The sequence below is a fragment of the Rhodofomes roseus genome, assembly GCF_022264815.1.
Source record: "Rhodofomes roseus strain CIRM-BRFM 1785 chromosome Unknown C8Q71scaffold_3, whole genome shotgun sequence".
Classification (NCBI taxonomy): Eukaryota; Fungi; Basidiomycota; class Agaricomycetes; order Polyporales; family Fomitopsidaceae; genus Rhodofomes; species Rhodofomes roseus.
The window spans coordinates 1,027,078-1,048,798 of record NW_025952959.1 but is presented as its reverse complement, the minus strand read 5'-3'; the positions used below and the strand labels follow the sequence as shown (position 1 = coordinate 1,048,798).

Below are 21,721 nucleotides of genomic sequence, written 5' to 3'. Positions count from 1 at the left end.
TCAGCGCTTGCTGGGTGGAATCTGCAGATCGCGCCTTTCCAATCTCGATGCAGTCGATCCGGAGAGTAACTCTTTTTGGTCAGCAACGGAGACTACACCGACGTTTGTGTCTGACCTAATGGTAAGGTTTTGGCGGTAAGCTGAGCGTAAGGTCCAGCTCAGCTGAGGTCATATCCTGGCCAGATCGCCGAGATGGGAAATCGACTATTTAGGGATGGTCGGTAAGAGGGGTCTGATCTTCAGCTGATGACTGGCGCTTGGGCGGGAAGGGAAAGTGGCGCAAAAAGTGATGGTGTGAGCAAAAATGAACGAGTAGTTGTCCGTCTCGAACCCTCGACCCTCACCAAGATGCACTTTACACGGCACATCCCACTTACCACTTCGACACAACAACATTGCAAGATATTTCAAAAGTCACAATATATCCACTTGGTGTCTTTGCGTACATAGCCTGTACCGATATCTTCCGCTAATGTCTGAGACTTTTTACCCCTCTCAACCGTAGAAAACTGCAGAAAACATCAGTATGAAGAGGTTTCAGGCCGTAGTGAGTGCCAGTTCAAGGCTCTAATTGTGTTTCTGCATTTGCACCTTGCCCACGCGCCAGTCATCGGCTGAGGATCAGACCCCTCAGATCGCTCTACCATAATAGTCGATTCCCCATCTTGGCCATCTGGCGGTGACGTGACCGTAGCTGAGCCGGTTCCTTAGGCTCAGCTTACGCGGGGACCTGACGGTAGGGCGACAACACGTTGGCGGTGTGGTCGATCCGGGACGCGCTGGACCAGCCTGGGACCACGTCTACCATATTGTGTGTGACCACTTCCTGCCCTGACCCATGTGTGTACTAGGCTATGCAAGAGCGAGTGTCAAGCACCCTCAGCTAACATCCAGGATGATACTCACGCACCAGTCATCATACAGTACGCACTACTACCGCCAAGGTTCGAACTTACATCCTCACACTACTCAATGTCATCTCTAACCTTCTCTATCGTACTGCATACCAGATAGCAGATAAGATATCCTTCGACCGTTTGTCTAGCCGAACCCTGTGGGGGCCCTCCCAGATGGTTTGAACGGCATCGCTGATGGTCTGCAGAGGCTCAAGCAGGGCGTCAGCAACGTCAAGTTCATTGCGCACTCGCATGAGACACCGTGAGGTGCTATGTAAAGAGCATGCCTGTAAAGTTGATATGCACGATGACGAGAAATCCGTCGTGATCTGCGCTACAACAAGGCAGGCATCGTATCAGGGGATCTAGTGAAGGACTACGCCCAGTCGCTGAGACCATGAACACTTCGCGGTGTCTGTCTGCACATACAAGAGGCAGCCAGTTGGGAGTCATTGACCCCGGATCTCTGATGTGTGAACAGTCTCGGTCAGCGATGCCAGACTATTTGTCCAGATAAGAGCCTGTTCATTGATAAGTCCCCTCCATAATATGCGACGTACAATTACATTGTCATGAGTGCAGAAGGAACAGAACGATTGCGATCCGGGGAGGAACCTTACGCCTCCATCACTCGGAAGATCTGACAATCACCTCGAGATCAACACAGCTGCACAACCACGAGTGAAACATGCACCCACCTTGACAGACCCGCTCTTGAGATCTTCCAATCTATAGCTCACCGACTCGACGGTCTGCGAAACAACAGCTCAGCCAGGCTTGCCCTCGACGGAAGCGCCTGGAAGTCTCACCTGCTGCCCAACATGTTGGTTCGCCTGGAACACCTTAACCTTCGACTTCTTCACCTCATGGTCACACACGATTGCGTAGAGCGGTTCACCGACACCCGCCGTCTGGTTATAGCTCTGCAAGCCCTTGTGCCCTTTGAACTTCGCCTCTTGAATCACGATGATATCCCCAGGCATCACTTCGCTGACCCTCTTCTGGACGGACCCCCCAGTCTGCATATAGATGAGGTAGCCGAAGTTGTCGAACGGCGGGGCCGGATGCGCGGCATTCGGCACTTGGCTGAGCACTGCGGTCACGAAACCAAGGTACGAGCCATCTCCGACGAGCGTCTTCTTCGACTTGTCGAACATCACTGACGCCGTCTCGTGAATCTGCACGCCGACGCGGCCCCACTGCTTCATCAACTCCTCCGGCGAAAGGTGGACATCCGAGCGCGTTGACGACGGATGCACAAACTCCCCCTTCGTCGGAGGCGGGGGCGGCGGAGGGTAGTTCGTCGAGTCCTCTGACCACTGATTGGAGAGGGACAGATCAGTTTCGCCGCCGAAGTCAACACGCAGAATGCCAGAATCTCCCTCCACCTCTGCAGAAAGCGGCGGAGGCGCGGGCGGCGCAGTGCGTGAGGGCGGGTGAGGCGACTTCTTCAAGCTAACAGTCCGTGGCGGAGGTGGCGGAGGTTCTTCAGCTCCCTCCTCACTACCTACCAGTACGAAGTCATTCTGGGTGTCGTGTGTCGGTATAGAAGGGCGCCTCGGGGGTGGCGGAGGGTAGGTGAAGTTAGAAGAGGTGGGCGGCTCATTCGCAGAGCCAACACTCATTCGCTTCGGAGGTTGAGGAGTCGGAACTTGTGGTACAGGCGGTCGTGTCATCTGAGGCACTGGCGGCCGCTGGACGTCCGCGGTCGATGCCTGTCTGCCTGCCCGAGAGGGCACCGGAGGAGGTGCCTCTTCTTCCTCTTCGTCTTGCTGCGCTTCTTCGTATGTTACCTCTTCCGCCTCGCTGTCTTCCGGTTCAATACGTTCACCGTCGTCATCTTCAGACAGCTCAGCTGGTGGAGGTGGCGGCGGCGCCGCCGGGGCTGTACGATGGGGAACGGTGGGTGTCTTGGGACTTTCATCAGCGTGAGCAGGCGGGCTGTTCGGTCGGGCTAGTGGCCGCGGCACTGGTGGAGCAGCGCCAGGCATCATGCCAAAACGCATACCTCCCATCCCAGCAATCCGGGCTGAGATCCTCTGCTTACGAGCAAATTCGTCTTCTTCCTCTGGAGCCTCCTGAGCCTCGCCTTCCCGTTCTTGCGGTGCACCTTCCTCGGCCTCTTGCGACTCTGGCGGTGGTTGAGGCCGACGCACTGGAGGGGGAGGGGGAGGGGCACCGAATCTGATGCCGCCCAATTTGGCCATTCTCTCTGCAATGGTGCGACGTCGAGCTTGTTCCGGGTCTTCTTCATCCTCCTCAGGTGCTTGAGCCTGCGGGGGCCCTTCCGTCTGCGGCGGAGACATGGGTACAGGAAGTGGTTGCGTTCTGAACAACGGAGACTTCGGCGGGCTGTAGAAGCCAGGGTCTATAGGATCTATCATAACAGTTTGTGATCAATGAAACGGTAGGCACCAAACACGCTTACCACCATCACTATCATCGAGAACCTCATCGTCATGCTTGGCAGGAGGCGTGACGAGGAGCGGCGCGGGCCTCGGAACCGGCGGTGGAGTCGCAAGTCTTGATGGCTGGTCCGCAGAAGGTCGCCTACCCGGAGGCAAGGGAGGAGACGTGACCCTCGGAGGCTGACCAGGTACTGGAGGACGTCGAGGAGGCGGAGGAGGCGCCTCTTCAACTTCGTCAAGGGTTTCACCTGCTTGTGCTTCAGGGAGTGGCGCCAAGGTGTCCTGATAGTGTAGAGGACGCGTAAAGGCTTCGATTGGGTCATCGTCTTCAGCGAAATCTTGTTCATACCCTTCGTACTCCGGTTCCTCGTACAATTCGTCGGTGTATTCAGCGTCTTCATAATCCTCCCTCGAAGGGCCAGAATGGATCATAGGTTGTTCGTGACCATCAACAAGGATGTGAGTCATCTCTGGGGTCTTAGTGTGTACATGAGCACCACTGAGCTCTTCCACCGAGTGGACAGGTGGACGGCGTTCACGATGGACAGGCGGTGGGAGTTCCTCTTGCGCCTCCTCTTGTTCATCGACATGAGGAGGAGGCGGCGGCGGCGGCAGCCTCGGCGGTGCCACTGGCGACACTGACATTCGCTTAACCGGCTCGTGCGTCGCGAAAGGCTCTACTTCTTCAGTCTCTTCAGCGTCATGCTGAGGCGGGGGCGGAGGGGGTAATCTTGGAGGGGGCATAGATAGTCGCTTCGAGGGACTACGAGAAGGAGGTGAGACAGCCTCCGCTATACTTGGATGCGTTCGCGGCGGGGGCAGGGAAGGAACCTCCTCCTGCACATACTCGTCGTTCTGTATCTCCTCTTCCTCCTTATAGGCTTCTTCCTCTACTGGCGTAGGATCAACATAGTAGTGGACTGTCTCGTCTACGGATAATTCAGCATGCGTTTCACCGACGATCCAAATGAAGGTGGGCGCACTCACGTTCATCTCCCGTCTCCTCCGGAAGGTAGCTATCCTCGGCGACATGTTGCTCTTCATGGATAGCCTCGTGTTGGTCATGCGGTTCGGGTTCTTCGACGATCTCTTCGGCAAACGTTCTTACAAGTTCCGGGGCAGGCTCGGGCTCCCCGAGCGAATATCTGCGTTCTATACGAAACAACCCAATCAATCAACTACTGTACAATGCGGGTGCATGCAGATTGCTGCATGTCACCGAAAGCGTTAAAATTTACCATCCTGGGACATCCGTCGCGTAGAGTGCTCCAGCGAGACCTGGGAACGCACAGAGTGCATGCTCCCTTGCCTGCGGGGGACCTCCGGCTTAGGTGAGGTTGGCACCAAAGGCGGTGAACTCGGTTTCTCGCTCCCGATAGATCCATGGCTGTCCTTCCTCAAGCTCTGGCGACGCTCTGCGGATGCAGGGATGCTGTGGCCGAGGGGCGGCGACACAGGAGGAGACGCCATGGGAGGAGCAGGTCCGCTCAGAGGGTTGACGCCGCCCGCCTTCGCGAGGCGTTCAGCGATGCGCTTGCGTCGCGCCGCTTTCTCCTGCTGAGCAATCTCCTGCTGAGCAATCTCCTGCTCTGAAAGATGGTGCTCCTCCGGTTGCTGATGGTGCTCCTCTGCTTGGATAGTGGGCTCAGCAACTTCTTCGTGTGCCTCTGCCTCTGCCTCCGCCGCGGCAGCGTCCTCGACAGCGTCCTCGACAGCTTCCCCTGGTGCGGCAATGACTTGGGCTTTGTCTTCATGAGCAGGCGGTTCAGCTTCGGGTTCCTCTATCTCGATAGGCCCTGCAACAAGAGGAGGTGTCACGTCTGCTAGTGCCTTCTTCGTCTCTTCGGCTAGCTCCGTATCCGCTGCGTGAACACTCTCGATCAAAGCATCCATCTGCGATCCAGCGACTTCAGGCTCGCGATCCCCATGAGGACCCAATGATTCTGCCTGCACAATAGACGGGGCGGCGACTTCCGGCGCAGCGGGCGGAGCGCCGGGAAGGGGGGACGGACTCTCATGCACGGCGCCCTCCTGAAGGACAGTCGCCGGCGCCGGCGAAGGGGACTTCGGGGCGCGCTTACGCGGTGGGGCTGCCCTGCGAGGACCAGCTGGGACTGGCATTGCGGGCGAACGGACCGGAGGAGTAGGAGCGGATTCGGGCGAGAGGTGCTCAGGATCCTTGGATTCGAAGTAATCTGTGCATAACATGAGCGCGAAAGAGATGAGACAAAAGTGATGAATTACCTGTCGCAGTTGGGTCGGATTTCTGGGATGTGACAGAGGCAGTCTCAGGCGGCGAGACAACTGAAGGCTCTGTTGGCTCGTCTAACAACGACTAATGTAGGGTCAAAATATGCTTACCTGCAGGAGGACTAACAGCCGGGGCAGACTCTTGCTCTCTGTGTTCCTCATCTGCAACCTTAGGTGCTTCGGGCTTCTTGATATCAGGCTTCCTCCCAAACACCGGGGGCGCCATGCCAACTCGGGCACCTCCAAGACGCGCCATCCGAGCAGCGATGGCAGCCCGACGCTGCCTCTCTTCCTCCTCTAGATCAGGCTCTGCCTGCCCTTCGCCTTCTTCCCCGGTAGGTTCACCCTCCGTGACAGGCTTGTGCTCCTGCACGTCGCCCTCGCTCTCGCTCTCCGGGACTACAGCCGGCTTGGCTATCTCCTCCTTCTCATCGTCATCTGCAGGGGGCGGCGAGACGACCGGCGGGGGCTTCCACTTTGGCTTCTCAGTCGCAGGCTTCGGTGGGGGTGATGCAGCACTGCCACCGAAGGCGTTGAAACCCTGCAGCGCGGCCATGCGCTCCTTGAGACTCACACCCTGCCCGATGCTCGTCTTCGCGTCTGCAGCAGACATACCGGCCGCCTTGGCGGCCTCCAGTGCTTCATCACTACTGGCGTTACTAACTGGGGGAGGCGAGCGCGGGCGAGGCTTCCAGGAGACACCTCCAGCGGGCTTGGGTCGCGGTGCGGGTGGGGGCGGAGCAGCTGTACCCTTGTTCTCGAAGGCTGCTATGCGGTCTCGCAAAGACCCCGGTTTCTTGGGTGGGTCAGACATACCGTGCTCGTCGGTAGTCGGTCAGAGCAGGACTCGTGCTCGATGATAGAGGGTTGCAGCAGAGCACCAGGCGGACCGAGCGAGAACGGAGTAAGTAGCGTGCCACCAGGTGACGCGCATTCACAGTTATAATCCCGGTTGCACTATCTAATACACTAAACAATGGAACTCAATGATGTTGTTGATGACGCCCAATAGATAACACACAATGGTGTAATGATCACTTAGTATTTTCTATACACTAACACTGATCTTATATGCGGTATCAGTTACTTATGTGGGACCTCTACGGACCGAGCGCGAGTCGTTCCGACTCATCCGTGCACCGTTTCCCCGCAACTTCGAGGATGAGCGTGCCTCAAGCTTCCAGTCAAGCTTGAAGCTTGGAACGGCGACACGCGATGGTTGAGGAGCGCCACGATACCTTCGCTGGCTTGAAGCCATGCACAGGTCAGGACAGCCCGACAGCGCGGCAAGCCAGTGTAATGCTCCGTTTTGTTGACAGCACTGAAGACACTACATCGATCAGATATCCTAGTTAGTGGCCCCCGCCGAGTCACCTTGATGAGTCGGGTGTATCTTTCGTAGCCAGAACGGCCCTACACGTTCAGCGTCAGCACAGTGTGCATTATTACAGAAACGACCTCGCCATACGTACCAACAGGATCATGCGCTTCATGGTGAACAGTTGTCCATGAACCCAATACGCCATAGCTAGAGCGCACGCCCCCGATCTGAATGCCTTCCGAGCTGAACGACGCATAACACTCAGCCTCGAGGAAAGTGCCACCGCCGGCACTACACGCACCTCCACATCGCATTACCTAGTTCCCCAGATTGCTGTGAGCGCAGTTCAGCGTCTCGGGAGGCAACGAAGGTCGACTCACTCACGAAGTGCCAGCGGATCTGATCGTCCGGCGTTAGATACACGGAGCCCACCATAGTCGCGAAGGGACCGATCGAGCCGAACCAGTTGATCTTCGGACGGCCGGGGTGCGCTGGGTCCGCCTCGATGGAGATGACCCGCATCTCGACGTTGATAGAGCGAAAGACCTCGACAAAGTCTTCGTCTTCCAGGACTTCCATCGCTAACGGCCTATCTTGATCAGGGCCTACCGGTTCCCCGTCATTGAGCTGTGGCAGGGATGTTCAAGGGTGTATGGGTGGAATGAAGGCCAACGACATACAGTGAAGTTGTTCAACACTGTTCATCGCAGGTGTGTCAGAGGCATATGCAGTCCTAGTCAGTGGACAGACATACCCAATAGCTGACGATGATCACAGAAGCAGAACGAACACTGCCATGAACCCGTCACACCCGCCCAGTCCCGCTCTTGGCTGAGATCCACGTCCGCAGGGATAATGCTCTGGCAATACGGCAAGCTCAACGGGAATATCGTGAACACCGTCTGCTCCCCGTCAGCGTCCTCTTGAGGCGGGACGACCTGCATGGACATGGCATGGTGGATCGCCTGGACATGCTCCCAGTTCACGCGCCCGCTCCCGTCCATCTGGTACGGACCGAAGTCGTTGCCCCACGTATACCTCCGCATGTCATACACATACGCCCGCGACTGAGTAAGGTTCTCCTTGCGGTAGTCCGCCGTCGTCAGGCCGTAGTACGCGTGCAGCCGGCATCGCAGCTGGCGCTCCTCGTCGGATGGCTCCCACAGCTTGTGATCCAAGAACGTCCCTCCACGAAGCAACGCGGCGAGCCATACAAGGTTCAAGGAAAGTTCTTCGCTGAGGAAGCTGGGAGCGGGTGGTAGGTTGCTGGCGAGGTCCAGTAGGGTCTGCAGCACAGTGCAGCGCTCCTCGGATCGACACTTCGCAGGGTCGCCTATGATGGTGCGTGCCCGAATAGCGCGCTGAAGCTGACTCTTCCAGTGGACTGGGCTAGCGCGAGGGTGTCCAAGCTGTTCGAAGCATCTCCGAAGGTCATCCAGAGGTTGCGTCAGGTAGAGCGTCCGCCAGAGTCTCTCCGTGTCGGAAGACGCGTAGACGTACGCGTAGAACGCCGAGCACGTCTGCGAGATTGCTGCCACGTCCAAAGGGTCAAGCTCGAGAACGATTTGCTCCAGTATGTCCAACGGCAAATCCGTAATGGCGGGCATTGTCATCGTGTACCACGACTGTCAACGCTACCCTGTTGTGCCAATGAGATCATCATCAGTTACCAGTCGAGTCTTATGAGCTAGATCTTACTGACCACGTCTCCGACGTAGCTCCTGACTTCTCTGCCGACAATCGCAGCAGTTGGGTAACTCGGTATGGTTGAGTAAGAGGAGAAGAGCTCTCAGCCTCAGCTGCAGCAAGGACACCGGCCGGCACGACAGGACTGACAAAGCTGGGGTGGATGAGTCCGGACCCTTGTCGGGCCGCGAGGTCCGATCATCGTTGTGTCCCTCGGGATTCCGAGAACATCGGGAACCGTGTGTTGCTACTTAGTATTGCCAGAATCAGACAGCTGTCGAAGGAGTGAATAGCGACGACTTGGGTGTGTTACTGGATCGGTTATATAGGCCGATTTATTTCCCCAAACCAGTGTTGCATCACGATTGTGGGCAGAGGAGGCCATACTCCGTGAAGTAGTATCGAAGTAAGCATTGGGAACAGTATTTTCAAGCAAGCCAGAGAGTGCACAGTACAACAAGGTCCAGTGGTAAAGGTCTTTCACAAGTGGAAATTGTCGCGTCCCGCGATGTGGAGCTGTAACGAGTAGTCAGCTTGAGTGCCATACTCAGACCCATTCAAGTTGGCAGCAGCTATTGACGTCGGTCTATGAGTGGCCATGTTCCTGAACATGAAATCCGAGCTTTCGTGGTGAACTTTGCATCACCAAGTGCCAAATCCTTGGATTCGAGCGACCAAGTAATGAGAATTGCCGCACTGGAGACTATAAACAGAGCAAATACAGCATCGTACAAAACATTCGCGACCCGCACCATCGTGACTAACTCTTACTGTCCCCAGTGAGGACAGCTCTTGCCCATACAGCATCTCCCCAGAGCCTCTCCGCGAAGAAGTCGCCGACTGTGTCCTTCAGCTGCTGGATGGTAGCAGCGTCTGGCTCATTCGCGTCGTCCAGTGGTACCGGCTGCGCACTCGGTGGGTGCAACACCTTCAACGCGTCCTAAACGAAGAATGAACCATATCAGACGGGCTCTCGAACTGGATCCTGCTTCGGTGCAACTCACCGTGACAGCCTCTGCAAGACCACCCTCTTCCCCAGGCATGCACTCGCTGCCAACGACCTTCGCGCCTCCGCCCTCCACCAACCCTTTCCGCACCGCCTCCTTCCCGATGCCTATGAGACCGCGGATGGCGCCTTCCCGCGTGCTCCTGCTCTTCTCGGGTGATATCAGCGCCAGCAGTAGCGTTTTCATTATCCGCGGCGGAAGTGAGGGGTAGGTTGTCGAGTATTGCGTGAGGAGGTGCGAGAGTATTTGTGCCGCTGACGTCCGCAGATGCACGGCGTGCGATGGAGGGAGGGATGAATGTAGGAGGGTCGAGAGGATTGGAGGGAGGAGTTGGTGGAGCTGCAAGGGACAATTAGTCGTACTTCATGTAGTCGCGCGGAATGACTTACGTAGGGTTCGACGAACAGCGTCGGATTATCGAGAAGTGCGCCGATGACATCCAGTAGCACCTCGAGCACCCGACCGTCGTTTTCGCTCTGCGCACCACTCTTGAGCGCGCCCACGACGCCCTCTCCGACCCATCGCACGAGATAGGGCAGGAGCGCCTGTAGCCCAGCATCGTTTCGTAGACTCGCAAGCGCTGCTGTCCGTTTTGCATAGTCGGACGCGGATGGGGGGAGCAGCGCCGAAGTGAGACGCGTGTAGTACAATTGTAGCTCACGCGATAGTACTTGCTTGACGGTCTGCTGTTGTTGCTGCTGCTTCTTTGCGGCCTGTACAGGGGATGGTCGGTCGGAAGGCGGCGTGAGGGGAAACATCTGACCCGGACGAGACGGAGATGAGGGCTTTGCAAGTGCGTCCGGGTCAGAGTCCTTTGGTATGGCAGGCGGGTTTTCGGGTATCAGTGGTTGGACGCCTTCCACTGCGAGCCAGTGCGCAGCCCAGCGCGGTCCGTTCGGTAGTGTGATTTTCTCTTCTCGGAGGACGCGGTCAAAGTCAATCTCCTCGTCTTCTACGAAGTATATTGCCCCGGAGGTAGACTGGGGTATGGGCGGTGCGCGGCGGAAGGTGGGGGGATTGTGTGAAGAATGACCGTACAGTGGCTCGATGTTCAGCACGCGGAGGGCCTGGTCGATGTCTGACGTTGTCATGGTCGTGCGCCGTGCATGTCGCATGAAGCGAGCTGCTTCCTGGTGAGCATCAGTCGCCCTTCCGTACATGACATGGTAAGTATGACGCACCTCGACGACCTGGTGTATTCTGTACTCAACATCGCTCGCCAGTGCTGAAGCTACGGTATCCGACAACGAAGTGACGTTGAGCGAGTCTGCCACATCCTTAATAATAAACAATGCGGCTCTTAACACATCATGCGGTATGAGGAGCGGTAGGACGCACGCGAATAGTATCGGGTTTGAATACGCCTGTGACTGGTGAAGGAGCGGCCCTAGCTTTCTGGCCCTGCTTGTTCATGTTGTTCGCAGTTGCGTAATATGTTGCTGTGATTCAACAGGTAGAACAAATGAGAGCAGCAGCCTCTATAAACACAGAGGGAACAGATGACCTGGTCGCCTTCAGCGGCGAGGATGAAAGGGACTTCGAGCTGGGACTCGGACCAGCCACCCACACTAATCCTTGCGTGAGACGATCACGTGCACAGTATGTATCTCTTTCGGCGCGTCATGGGCGCCTATATTGTTCAGTACGTTGCGCGGAGACCAAGCGGAGACCTCATTGCGATTATTGGTGCGCGCTGGTTGTGCATGTCATCTTCCAGCGTCTTCCTCATCTGTTGCTTACTTGGCTTTGCCAGTCAATTAGGTCTGCTTTTGCGCTGCAGCTGAACTATCAATACTGCAGACAGGGACTTGCTCTACACCTCGAACGCATCTCCTTCACCGCTTTATATAACAAACAACCGACTTCACAGGATACCGTACACTTTTCGAAACAGAAGCCTATCACCCGTGCGTATCCCCTTACTCCTGGGGATTTACTACGAGCTTTACGCAGCTGACGCCCTTGCTCAGCTTCTGCAGTCCTACCACTATACCCCCTATTCCATCCGGAATGACCTCCACAGGGTTGGGCTGTGCGGAAAAAGCATCGCTCAGCGATGCCGATCACTCAGATACTCAGGCCATCGGAACTGACCTTGATCGCGCCTTCCTTGAGCAAGGCCGGCAACTTCGAATATAGGCTGACACCGAGCTTCTTGTGCTGCGGCATGAAGAAGTTTGCGATCATCCAGTACGCCTTCTTGTCCGGAACCTTTAGCTCCTCCTTGACCGCCACAGGCATCACCACGGCGAGCGCGCCGCCAGGTGCGAGGATTCCGTACGCGAAGTTCTGCGTCTCGGGCGAGGCGACGGCGTCGTAGATAACCTTGAACGGCTCGACAGTGATGCCCTTCAATTCCTCCGCGAGACCGTCCAACGGGAGGTTCCGGTCGAGAACGTGCGTCGCGCCTAGCTTCTGGAGCCACTCAGTGTGGCGAAGAGATGCTGTCGTGATGATGGGTCCGAACCCGGAGAGTTTGGCGAGTTGAATCGCTGCCGAGCCTATCAGCAATGCTAACACAGTACCAGACGCTGAAGAGAGCTTACCGAATTGACCGACAGAGCTAGCACCGCCGAAGATGAGGATGGACTGTCCCTTATACTTGCCGCGCCCTCCTTCCTCCCAGGGCGGGTAGAGGCCACAGTTCCCGATGGCCCCGTCTTCGTGATCATAGAGACCAAGTACGGCGGTTGCAAGTCCGAGGGGTATGGTGGCTCCCCCCTCGAAGGACACATTGTCGGGAATCTGCCGACGCCATCAGCCGCATTCCGTGCATGCAAGTGGTCGTATACTCGCCTTGGCCGTCAACTCTGGAGATGCAATCGCATACTGTTGGAAGCCCGCTTGCTCGCCCGCGCCGACAGGTGCGCACATGAGACTGTACGAAACATCCCTTCTCGTCAGTGTTCCCTCGTGAAATCGAGGAAAGTATCTTACATCCTGTCGCCCTTCTTGAAGTCCTTGACGCCCTCTCCGACCTCGTAGACGGTCCCGGAAAGGTCCTCACCGAGGATCGCGGGGAACTTCTCGACGAGGATCCCCCAAGCCTGGACCCTCCAGTCAATCGGGTTGAGTGCAGCCGCTTCGATCTTGACTACGAGCTGCCCGGGGCCAGGCTTGTGAATAGGGGCGGTTCCGACTTCGAACTGTCCGTGTTTGGAGGTCAGGTAGAGTGCCTTCTGTTCTGTCATCTGGACTCTTCTGTGCTGTGTGCGATGAGAGAGTTGAATGCGAGTTGTCTGAGCATTCCAGGTATGTTACGGTCGTATATATAGGCTTCAGAATAACATGCCCGGCAGCCTGCCTCACTCTCTTCCCCCCTCCCAGTCTGACCAAGCTATGCCCCCACCTCTACTCCTGCAGCTTCATAATGCTACCACCCATTCGAGACGTTGTGCTCTGTACTACAGGAGACACGATCTGACAGCTGGAAGCTGCCGGTGATGCCATGACCAACAGGGGAGGACGCGTATGTGTTCGGCTTGAGTGCCTTTGACCTTTGAGTTGGTAATGTTGTCAAGACTGCACAAATGACAGGCCACCGACATCATCTTCACTGCCTCCGTCCTCAGTGACAATCACGTTCGTGAGACGGCCTGTGACGGCACCGGCAGCCGTCCCCGATGCGCGTAAGGACGTGGATTCAGCAAATTGAGGTGAGTATCCAAGAAGTCATTGCCTCGCGAGTGCTCATCAGAGGATCCACAGTACAGATTGACTACGTCTCTAGCAAGTGAGGGTACAGAGACGGCGTCTATCCCATGGCCACCTTCGTTCAGCTGATCATGGCTGAAAACGCAATGTTTAAATGCTGCGCTACGATTATGAAGTGCTAAAGTAATGAACACCCCTTCCGACAATGCTACAGGCCTCAGACGCAGCTGTAATGGAGAGGCACCGACGGCGCGCCTGTGCCATTGAATAAACTCCCGGGACCAAACGCGGGCGATCCTCCAAGTGACCCAAAGATATCACCAATGAAGTTCTGCGGGGGGATTCCCGCTGCAAAGGTGTCGTTCCACCCATCGAGGATGCCCTCCACGACCTTGATGCCCGCGACATATAGGTTGCGGATGGCCGCATTGTAACCACCATCGGCGAAGAAGAGGTTCTGCGCGACGGACACGCCGGGCGGGGGTCTATCGAAGTCAGAGCCGGTGCGCATGTGGATGACGCGCGAGAAGTCGGTGCGCCGCGCGAGCTGCCCGCGGAGGAGCGCCTCGAGCACGGCGTTGTCCTCCTGCTGCGTCGTGCAGTACGTCGCCGAGCCATTCGTGACCAGCGTCGTGAAGTTCTCGAACGCACCCGCGAGCAGCGCGCCGCTCCACCAGTTGTCCGACGTCGCGGTGTCGCAGCCGACGACAGTTGGTGCGGTGAGCGCGGGCGCGAAGTTGGGGCCGGCGTTCGTGTACTGTGCTCTGTAGGCCTGCGCCGAGGCGGTATCGTTCAGTGTCGCCGTTTTGGCGAGAGCAATGGCAAGCTGGCGCAGAGCGTCGTTGAGCTGGAAGACCTCGGTGCCGTAGATGTACTGGGGGTATTGGCTAATGCTAGTGGAACCTTGTGGGACGTATCCAGTGGTGAAGTTCTCGGGCTTCTCGCGAGCGTCGATTTCGTACTGCATCGCCACCTGCACGGCGAACTGGGCGAAGGCGACAGATCCGACTGTGGCAACCTCGGGGCTGATTCCGGCATCCCCAGCAAGGAGGAAGTAGGTCTGGGTGAGGTTGAACTCTGGCGAGAGTGCGAGGGCAAATGTGCTCAGACCAGCGTTGATCTCGCCCTCGCCTGTGACCAGCTGGCATACGGACCCGTCACTTGTGCAGTGGATGTCCGGATACATCATGGACAGCCCAGGCAGAGTGATGTTCTGCTCGAGAAGATTGAACTCTGGTATGTCAAGCCAGGCGTCCTGTTCATCGTTGTACTGCCGTAGACCCGTGATGAGTGATAATAGACAAAGCGCACTGTTCGAAAATACATACGTAGTCAATGATAAAGACTTTGGGTGAAATGACAGCCTCGACGGCTGTTACGACGCACAGCGCTAGCACGGACCGGAATACCAGGGACGACTGCATTTATGGTCGAGTCGTCGTGGTGAGCGGCGGTAGACAGCACCAATTGCTAATGTAAGCGTAACATAGGCGTCAGATGCATGTCACCATGAATAGCCTGATCATCACAGGATGGCCGCCGCTGCCATCCAGCGATCGTCGTCCTCTGATCAGTTCCTGGAACCAGTGCATTCGTTCACAGGCAGTACATGCGCTTGTTAGAGATTCAGACTCGTTACGTCGGTGCGTCGAGATACAGCTGAATCGACTGCAGTACTTGTGGTGCGCGGGCCTCGGGGCAGGATTAAACTTGAAGTCGACGCACATTTGTTCGAAGTGTGAGTGCGTCAGTATTGTTCGGTAGGGCATCCACGGGGTTCTGATGACTATAGGCTAAGTACTACACCCAGTGTTGGACGGACCCCGGGGTCTGACCGGGGTCCGACCAGGTCCGACCCAGTCAGACCGATTTTGATGGACTGAGGTCAAAGGTCCATGGGTAACGTAAGAACTTATACCGCCTGATCGGATAATTCTGCATTACAATGATACCGAGAATGGCAACTACATAACCATCGTAGGGTCCATGGACGGGTCCGTACAAGGTCGGCAGTTTAATCGCGCATGGTCTGTCTTCAACAGTGTCGAATTGCAATGACCTATGAACGTGGGCTGGCATGTATATATTTATGAATCGCAGTCCAATATAGTATTCTATTGAATACAGGATACATCCCAGCCCTCTGGCGATGTTTGCGGCGTGCGCAATAGTGCAACTGACTCGGACGTAGTTCTTAATACCAACGTGCTACAAGGACAGGTGTGTCACCGTGAGGATGGGGACAGGGATGGCTCGGCCGGGCTGTCCGCAATCACACGCAGCCGTGTCCTCACTGTTGAATGGGCACTCCTCGCTCTCTTATATACATACGCAATCAGCCCCCGAGCTTGAGGTCGCGTAGCCCCACGGCCACGACCATCTCGCAGCCTACGGGCGAATCAAACCTGCCCTTGAAGTCCTCCGGCAGCTGGCGGTAGTCCAGGAGGCGCACATGCACGCGGTCCGCGACGCCAGCCTCCGCCGTGCGTTTCTCTGTCGTCGCCTTCTGCTGGATGGAGAGCGGAACCGTGTCGACGTTTGCGCCGAGCTTCGCGCGATCGACATCGCGCCCCAGCCCGTCTCGATCTCGAGTAGGTGGTACCTCGGCTTGATGCGCGCGTTGTTGAAAGTTTGGTGGATCTTGCGGAGCCGACTGCACGTTGTGCAGATTGTCTGGCCGCGAATGCAAGAGCCGGCGCTGCACGAACACACGCGCTTCGAATGCCGCCTCCACCTGGTACCGCTCGCAGTCCGGCTTTGGCGCGGCCTTGCGTCCCAAGCTTGTTGGCATTATTGGCCCCTCCTGGACCTCCCCGGGCGCGGGCAACCCACATCCGAGACTAAGTATTGCCTGCTCGGGCTACAGTGAATGCCCGCGCCCGGGAAGCTCAGCTGTGACGGGCTCACAAACCGCCAGTGCACGAGCACCGGCAAGCACGACAATATCGGCGGTAAGCGCATGCCCTCAGGGCGCGTCCGGTGGGGCGGTGAAGCGGCAGGGGGCGACGGGTGGTTGATGCTCTTGCCGTGCCACAAACAAATGCTAAACCTCATGAGTACTCACCCGTGGTCGCGGGCTATGGGGTCCCTGCAAGCTGCTGCACTTGGAGAGGATCCCTGTAGCACTACACATCAGTATACGGCTCTACAACCGACGGACTTGAACGGATCCACTCACCTCAGGCTTCGTGAACCCCATGATACTGGTGCGCGCCGGACAGGCGATCACAGCAATAGTGACCAGCGAAGATCTTCGCACCGGCGCCCTGAGCTCGCGAGGTCAGACGTAGCAGCGCGCGAGAAATTGCAGCGACTCGGAAAAGGCAGGAGAGGAAGACGTTTAGGCGGGCAGTGGCACACAAGGACGCGCATGTCCCAATTAGGGTTATCTGACCTCAACCCTACGTCCGCCCCGTCACGTGCGGGATAGTAGACCTGGTCGGACCCTCCACGGACCCCGGTCAGACCCCTGGTCAGACCCAACCGACCCGGTCCGAAGGTCCAAAAGTCAGGCGCCCGACGTGCCAACACTGACTACACCGACCTACACAAATGATTGATTGCCCGTTATTATAGTAAACAGAGGTAGTGGTTACATTACAATTCGTATACAATGGAGCTGATAGTACATAGATACCTATAGATGATCGTGAAGACATATAGCTAGAAGGGAAAGATTCAGACTACAGTACTTGAAGCGAGCTTTTCGGAATCCTCCTTGAATTCCGGTGAAAACGTAAGATCGGCAGCACTGGCTGTGCCTTCCGATATCGTTCGGATTGCGTGCTTCGCGACCGGAGGGGAGTCCAGGGCGTCGAGTTCGACAGCATGGGCCTGATGGGTCTTGGGCAGGGTACGCCGGCTGCCCCAGTAAGCCCGTGAGCTCGCCGGGCTGCTGTAGCTTGCCGTGCCAGGGGTCGCGATTGCGACAGTGGTTGTTGTGTCATCGATGTAAGACTTGTGCGAATGCACGAGGATGACGATGACCACTGGGTATATGCCCTGTGAGAAATCCAAGATAAGTGCGAGTGACCCGGTATTGGTAAAGCATTGTACGTACCAGGATGTGGCTCGTCATGTAGGTCCATACCGTACTCGCGAAAGCCAGTTGCGGTGTCGAGCCCTCCAATTCGCCGATATCGCCGCTGTCTGTCACCACAGCCTCCAGCTATTTTGACGGTGACGTGAAGATCGCATCACAAGGCGATTGACAGGGTACGTACGAAGAATAGGAAGTAGAGGATCCCGGATTCGACGAGGATGGTCATTATCCGCTCGACACGGGTCTTTCTACTCCTCATCCGGTTGACTTGGGCGCCGATGGTATGGCGGTACTCCCTGTATAGGCCATATTGAGTGACTGATAGTTCAGACAGGGACCGAACACCACACCATGTCTTGTAGCAAATCATCAGAGTTGCCACCGCAGTTGTCGCCAATGTAGTCACATATGACGACAGTTGTACGTTTCTGCAGAACGGTGGGTTTGTGAAGTCGCCCGCACCGGGGTTTTGGACGACGCGTGCTGCGCAGAACGAGATCAACCCCGAAGTTACTACGCAAATATGTCAGTGAATGCGCCAGGTGATGAAGAGTGGAACGACGTGCTTAAAGAGCCAACCAAGAACAAGATGGGCACGGCGAGCGCCCATCGCTCTCGGCCGTATCGCCAGAATGCGTAGGTGCGCCATATGATGATAATGTCGCCCAAGTTCGACTGCACATATCAAAATGCTAAGCTACATATATACCCGACACTAGGTAGGGCGTACCATATATGCGTAGAGCGCGCTCTGAACGGGCCAAGGCAAGTTGTCAGTTAGCTCGTATCTGTCTGCGAGTGACTCCGGTGAGGTCGAGGTCAGTGTGAATGTGATCTCGCGGATGGCGTTGTTCACGTCGATGATGGACGTCGCAGTGTCCAGTAAAAACATAAGCCCGATAACGATGAAGATCGAGATGGAGATGCTGGACCGCGACTTCGGGCTCCTGATATATGACATAAATTTCCCATGTAGTTTGAATGCCTGTATGGCGGCTCACAGAAGGATGAGTCCAGCTTTGAAAACAAGGACGAAATAGATAGCTACACACTCCAGTTCAATCACATGCAACTGATGGATCGTCCGAATAAGACTCACTCCATAGGATGGCCTCGACGACGAGGGCCACGATGCTCTGCACGGTGTCATGGCCTATCTGCTGGAGGGTCTCTATATCAGACTCCGAAAGAGACGACATGAGGGAAAGCGGGGGCAGGGTCTTACGTTCATCCGGGGACCATCCTCGGTTTTCACATTGTCTGCGCGTCTCCTCCCGGTGCTGTCGGGGAGAAGTTAGCTTGCAGTGTGCCACCCCATGACGCCGTGATGCAGTGTAACACAGACGCTAATCCATCTAGTTCTAAGTAGGCTTGGTTCTAGGTGCCACATCATGTTAGAGGACGGCGTGTGGCCCACGAGCACCACGGCCACCGCAGGACAACGCGATAGGGAATTGCCGGTCCGGGTCGCCCAGCCTTACCAAAGGCGCGAGCAATCATGCTCGCTGGCATCAGAGCCAGATGAAATGTGCTGAGCACAAGATGGCTGCCACGGAAAGCGGATACGGACACAGCCAAGGACGAGGGTTTAAGACCTGAGTCACCCGTCATGGCACTCGTACATCCACAAGTGTTCATGCTGAAGTCGACATGTCGCGCATCCATTCACGAACTGGATATTAGAGAGCCTAGTGAGCTCTCCTGAGGAACTGGCTCATACGATACTTTCGATCGTGTCCGTCGCATCGACCACACAAAGGCACAGACGCCAGAAATAGCGAAGCCCAGAATGACCCCGACCACAAGATAGCCCAACGATCTGCTGCAGCTGCTGTCAGTACCATACGCATCAGGCCACAGAGGGACGTACCTGGCGTGCGTACATGCCTCCGATGACAGCGGGGGATCCACTGCGACACTTGGCAATGCAATGGCTCCTTTGCCCTTGAATATGCTCCCAGGCCCGAAAGGCGGGTCCCCTCCGAGCGAGCCCCATACATCGCCAATGTAGTTCTTTGGCCGCACGCCTGCCGCGAAGGTCGCATCCCAGTCGTCGACGATGCCCTTCACGACCTTGACGCCTGCAAGGTACAGGTTGCGCAAGGCGGGCCCGTAGCCGCCCTGGGCGTAGAACAGGTTATCTGCGACGCTCACGCCAGGACCCGGGCGATCGAAGTCGGAGCCCGTGCGCATGTGCAGCACGCGGCCGAAGTCGACACGGCGCAGGAGATGCCCGCGCAGCAGCGCCTCGAGCACTGCGCTGTCCTCCTGCTGCGTCGTGCAGTACGTCGCCGAGCCGTTCGTGACCAGCGTCGTGAAGTGCGCGAACGCGTCGCCGAGGAGCGCACCGCTCCACCAGTTGTCCGACGTCGCGGTGTCGCAACCCACGACGGCCGGCGGCGCGAGGGCGGGTGCGAACTCGGGCACGTTGGCGTACTGCTGACGGTAGGCCTGCGCAACGGGCGAGTCCGTGAGCGTCGCTGTCCGTGCGAAGGCCATGGCGTGCTGACGCAGTGCATCGTTGAGCTGGAACACCTCGGTGCCGTAGATATACCGCGGGTACGAGTCGGTGGACGTGGAGCCCTGCGGGATGTACCCGCTCGAGAAGTTGTCGGGTTTCTCGCGAGCGTCGATCTCGTATTGCAGCGCCACTTGCACGGCGAACTGGGCAAAGGCGACAGATCCGATGGTTGCTACCTTGGGGTTGATGCCCCCATCTCCAGCGAGCAGGAAGTAGGTATTGGTGAGATTGAAAAGCGGCGATACGACGAGAGAGAACGCGCTTATGGCAGCATTGATCTCCCCTTCGCCTGCAACTAGCTGACATATCGAACCGTCCTCCGTGCAGTGGACGTCGGGGAACTTCACGGATACGCCTGGAACTGTGATGTTCTGCGCAAGGAGGTTGAAATCAGGAATATCAAGCCAGGCGTTTCCTTCGTCGCCATACTATGTCAAGGTTGTTGAAGTGAGAGGGTACCCGAATTGGAGCGGCGCAACATACGAAGGCGATGATGAAGACCTTGGGCGAGATTACTGCTTCAACGACCGCTGCAGCTATCAAAGGCCACAAGTAGCGGAGGGTGTAGGTTGAAGCCCGCATCCCAGGCAGGTCGAGGCGAACAACAGAGTTAGACCACTGACCAGCGTGCCGCTGGCACGGTTGACGACCAGCACGATGCCGCTAATCGCCTGAAAAAGGCTCTGCTGACTTGTCGGATCTTCAGAGTTTATCACCTTCTTTTCCCAGCTCCGAGGCGTTAGACTGCGTTGCGTTGATGATGAGCGCAGAATGAGCGGGCGCAGGGTCACGTACTCGAGCCTGTCCTTGGGGGGGGGGGGGGGGGGGGGGCACGACGTCCCAGTAGTAGTACTTGGTCACGAACTGCATGTTCCACAAGGATATTGCTGTGCAGATGCATTGGGTAGCGTATCTTCCAGTGCGTGAAGCTTTGAAGAGCAAGGATTGAAGGAAGAGGAGCACACAGTCCGCGGCTTTGGTGACTTGGTCCGGCTTCGACGGTTTCGGCCAAGATCTAGCGCTTATGTATGTAGCACAGTGTAGCACTCGAGCAAGCGCTGAAATTTGAAACTTGGCTGAAACTTACAACCCTTCGTCGCTGAGAGTCTTGCACTGTCCACCGTACAACCAGTATATGACCACCATCGACACCCTCCATTGGCACGGAAAGCACCTGCTAGTACTTCATTCTCCTGGTTATACGCACCTGCGGCCCCGGGCCAGCTGGCAGTCCGAGCCCCGCACCGCGCGAGGAAGGCGGGCAGTTGCACCAGGCGCATACTCGGAGGTTGCGTTCAAAGCTGTGAATGGGTACGGTCCGGCGTCGATGGGATAAATATCAAACAAGCGGCAGAGCACAAGCTACGAGGAAGTGACGCTAGTTGAGTGCTTAGGCATCCTTGTGGGGACCGAGGTGCCCGAGTCAGAAGTCTGCATGTTCGATTGAAACTTTTGTGATCGCGACGAGGTACAGCACATACGTCCGGCCGTAGTTCTACGTGGTAGCAGTGATATCTGACGACGGCTTCGCAGGCAATCGTGGTTCGCAACCTACATAATTGCAACCATCCCGCAGATCCACGCGAAGGCCCACTGGCAGCTCTTCAATTGGGTTGGATGCCTTGTAGCCGGGAAGCATACTACATGCGGCCATCGATTCGAAGCGCACGGTCAAGTACGGGTACCTTGTGCGTGTCAACTTGGGCCAATTGAATGGACTCCATCTAAAGTTACGTCTTAATGATGGATCCTTGTCAGCGGGAAAGCTGAAAGGGCAGGAGACCAGCAAAGCGGGATGGATAATCCCTGTATTGCGCACATTTGACGTTATACAACGGAGAACACCGGCTGTGTCCCGGCGAATGCGTCTCCAAATATTCAAGTCAATGTCGCTCGATCAGGTATTCGTCTTGCAGACGCAGCTGTGCGATGTCAC

The 21,721-nt window shown here is 56.7% G+C and overlaps 9 protein-coding genes across 9 annotated transcripts; all 9 read right to left on the bottom strand.

Annotated features, from left to right (window-relative positions):
• Nucleotides 1-1,543: 1,543 nt before the first annotated feature.
• C8Q71DRAFT_700842 (uncharacterized protein) lies at nucleotides 1,544-2,521 on the bottom strand (the record flags this gene model as incomplete). The annotated part of the gene is made up of 2 exons (XM_047920147.1): nucleotides 1,544-1,648; nucleotides 1,706-2,521. 2 exons carry the CDS (start codon nucleotides 2,519-2,521, stop codon nucleotides 1,544-1,546), a joined length of 921 nt encoding a protein of 306 aa, XP_047783003.1.
• Nucleotides 2,522-4,318: 1,797 nt separating this feature from the next.
• On the bottom strand, nucleotides 4,319-6,510 carry C8Q71DRAFT_344536 (uncharacterized protein). The gene is made up of 3 exons (XM_047917951.1): nucleotides 5,666-6,510; nucleotides 5,549-5,608; nucleotides 4,319-5,499 (listed from the first exon to the last, which is right to left on the bottom strand). The coding sequence occupies exons 1-3, from the start codon at nucleotides 6,366-6,368 to the stop codon at nucleotides 4,532-4,534; spliced, it is 1,731 nt and encodes a 576-aa protein (XP_047783002.1). The 5' UTR covers nucleotides 6,369-6,510; the 3' UTR covers nucleotides 4,319-4,531.
• A 61-nt stretch (nucleotides 6,511-6,571) lies between these two features.
• Nucleotides 6,572-8,775, bottom strand: C8Q71DRAFT_738338 (uncharacterized protein). The gene is made up of 7 exons (XM_047922656.1): nucleotides 8,578-8,775; nucleotides 7,630-8,514; nucleotides 7,556-7,572; nucleotides 7,256-7,502; nucleotides 7,177-7,192; nucleotides 7,027-7,118; nucleotides 6,572-6,967 (listed from the first exon to the last, which is right to left on the bottom strand). Exons 2-7 carry the CDS (start codon nucleotides 8,486-8,488, stop codon nucleotides 6,903-6,905), a joined length of 1,296 nt encoding a protein of 431 aa, XP_047783001.1. The 5' UTR covers nucleotides 8,489-8,514; nucleotides 8,578-8,775; the 3' UTR covers nucleotides 6,572-6,902.
• A 451-nt stretch (nucleotides 8,776-9,226) lies between these two features.
• C8Q71DRAFT_738335 (transcription initiation factor TFIID complex subunit) lies at nucleotides 9,227-11,102 on the bottom strand. The gene is made up of 5 exons (XM_047922655.1): nucleotides 10,907-11,102; nucleotides 10,750-10,845; nucleotides 9,958-10,698; nucleotides 9,566-9,907; nucleotides 9,227-9,501 (listed from the first exon to the last, which is right to left on the bottom strand). Exons 1-5 carry the CDS (start codon nucleotides 10,979-10,981, stop codon nucleotides 9,322-9,324), a joined length of 1,434 nt encoding a protein of 477 aa, XP_047783000.1. The 5' UTR covers nucleotides 10,982-11,102; the 3' UTR covers nucleotides 9,227-9,321.
• Nucleotides 11,103-11,487: 385 nt separating this feature from the next.
• Nucleotides 11,488-12,759, bottom strand: C8Q71DRAFT_794591 (chaperonin 10-like protein; the record flags this gene model as incomplete). The annotated part of the gene is made up of 5 exons (XM_047925547.1): nucleotides 11,488-11,598; nucleotides 11,663-12,060; nucleotides 12,115-12,313; nucleotides 12,365-12,446; nucleotides 12,506-12,759. 5 exons carry the CDS (start codon nucleotides 12,757-12,759, stop codon nucleotides 11,488-11,490), a joined length of 1,044 nt encoding a protein of 347 aa, XP_047782999.1.
• Nucleotides 12,760-13,205: 446 nt separating this feature from the next.
• Nucleotides 13,206-14,995, bottom strand: C8Q71DRAFT_738329 (purine nucleoside permease). Its single transcript, XM_047922654.1, has 2 exons — nucleotides 14,551-14,995; nucleotides 13,206-14,492 (listed from the first exon to the last, which is right to left on the bottom strand). Exons 1-2 carry the CDS (start codon nucleotides 14,644-14,646, stop codon nucleotides 13,440-13,442), a joined length of 1,149 nt encoding a protein of 382 aa, XP_047782998.1. The 5' UTR covers nucleotides 14,647-14,995; the 3' UTR covers nucleotides 13,206-13,439.
• Nucleotides 14,996-15,277: 282 nt separating this feature from the next.
• On the bottom strand, nucleotides 15,278-16,176 carry C8Q71DRAFT_344412 (uncharacterized protein). The gene has a single exon (XM_047917950.1). The coding sequence runs from the start codon at nucleotides 16,011-16,013 to the stop codon at nucleotides 15,558-15,560; it is 456 nt and encodes a 151-aa protein (XP_047782997.1). The 5' UTR covers nucleotides 16,014-16,176; the 3' UTR covers nucleotides 15,278-15,557.
• A 581-nt stretch (nucleotides 16,177-16,757) lies between these two features.
• C8Q71DRAFT_344369 (uncharacterized protein) lies at nucleotides 16,758-18,712 on the bottom strand. The gene is made up of 8 exons (XM_047917949.1): nucleotides 18,490-18,712; nucleotides 18,364-18,424; nucleotides 18,266-18,308; nucleotides 17,995-18,211; nucleotides 17,831-17,939; nucleotides 17,446-17,777; nucleotides 17,283-17,390; nucleotides 16,758-17,224 (listed from the first exon to the last, which is right to left on the bottom strand). Exons 1-8 carry the CDS (start codon nucleotides 18,493-18,495, stop codon nucleotides 16,901-16,903), a joined length of 1,200 nt encoding a protein of 399 aa, XP_047782996.1. The 5' UTR covers nucleotides 18,496-18,712; the 3' UTR covers nucleotides 16,758-16,900.
• Nucleotides 18,713-18,898: 186 nt separating this feature from the next.
• C8Q71DRAFT_820489 (purine nucleoside permease) lies at nucleotides 18,899-20,609 on the bottom strand (the record flags this gene model as incomplete). Its single annotated transcript, XM_047926180.1, has 4 exons — nucleotides 20,581-20,609; nucleotides 20,269-20,529; nucleotides 19,184-20,213; nucleotides 18,899-18,936 (listed from the first exon to the last, which is right to left on the bottom strand). Exons 2-4 carry the CDS (start codon nucleotides 20,365-20,367, stop codon nucleotides 18,899-18,901), a joined length of 1,167 nt encoding a protein of 388 aa, XP_047782995.1. The 5' UTR covers nucleotides 20,368-20,529; nucleotides 20,581-20,609.
• Nucleotides 20,610-21,721: the final 1,112 nt, after the last annotated feature.

Coding starts and splice junctions, on each gene's coding strand:
- C8Q71DRAFT_344536 (XM_047917951.1), bottom strand. CDS start 6,368: ATGTCTGACCCACCCAAGAAACCGGGGTCTTTGCGAGACCGCATAGCA. Junction 5,609..5,665: donor GGCTGTTAGTCCTCCTGCAG/GTAAGCATATTT, acceptor CAGAGCCTTCAG/TTGTCTCGCCGCCTGAGACT. Junction 5,500..5,548: donor ATCCGACCCAACTGCGACAG/GTAATTCATCAC, acceptor TGTTATGCACAG/ATTACTTCGAATCCAAGGAT.
- C8Q71DRAFT_738338 (XM_047922656.1), bottom strand. CDS start 8,488: ATGACAATGCCCGCCATTACGGATTTGCCGTTGGACATACTGGAGCAA. Junction 6,968..7,026: donor TGAAGCGCATGATCCTGTTG/GTACGTATGGCG, acceptor CTGAACGTGTAG/GGCCGTTCTGGCTACGAAAG.
- C8Q71DRAFT_738335 (XM_047922655.1), bottom strand. CDS start 10,981: ATGAACAAGCAGGGCCAGAAAGCTAGGGCCGCTCCTTCACCAGTCACA. Junction 9,908..9,957: donor CGCTGTTCGTCGAACCCTAC/GTAAGTCATTCC, acceptor TGTCCCTTGCAG/CTCCACCAACTCCTCCCTCC. Junction 9,502..9,565: donor GTCTTGCAGAGGCTGTCACG/GTGAGTTGCACC, acceptor TTCTTCGTTTAG/GACGCGTTGAAGGTGTTGCA.
- C8Q71DRAFT_738329 (XM_047922654.1), bottom strand. CDS start 14,646: ATGCAGTCGTCCCTGGTATTCCGGTCCGTGCTAGCGCTGTGCGTCGTA. Junction 14,493..14,550: donor AAGTCTTTATCATTGACTAC/GTATGTATTTTC, acceptor GGTCTACGGCAG/TACAACGATGAACAGGACGC.
- C8Q71DRAFT_344412 (XM_047917950.1), bottom strand. CDS start 16,013: ATGCCAACAAGCTTGGGACGCAAGGCCGCGCCAAAGCCGGACTGCGAG.
- C8Q71DRAFT_344369 (XM_047917949.1), bottom strand. Junction 17,391..17,445: donor TCCTCTACTTCCTATTCTTC/GTACGTACCCTG, acceptor CCGTCAAAATAG/CTGGAGGCTGTGGTGACAGA. Junction 17,225..17,282: donor ACATGACGAGCCACATCCTG/GTACGTACAATG, acceptor GATTTCTCACAG/GGCATATACCCAGTGGTCAT.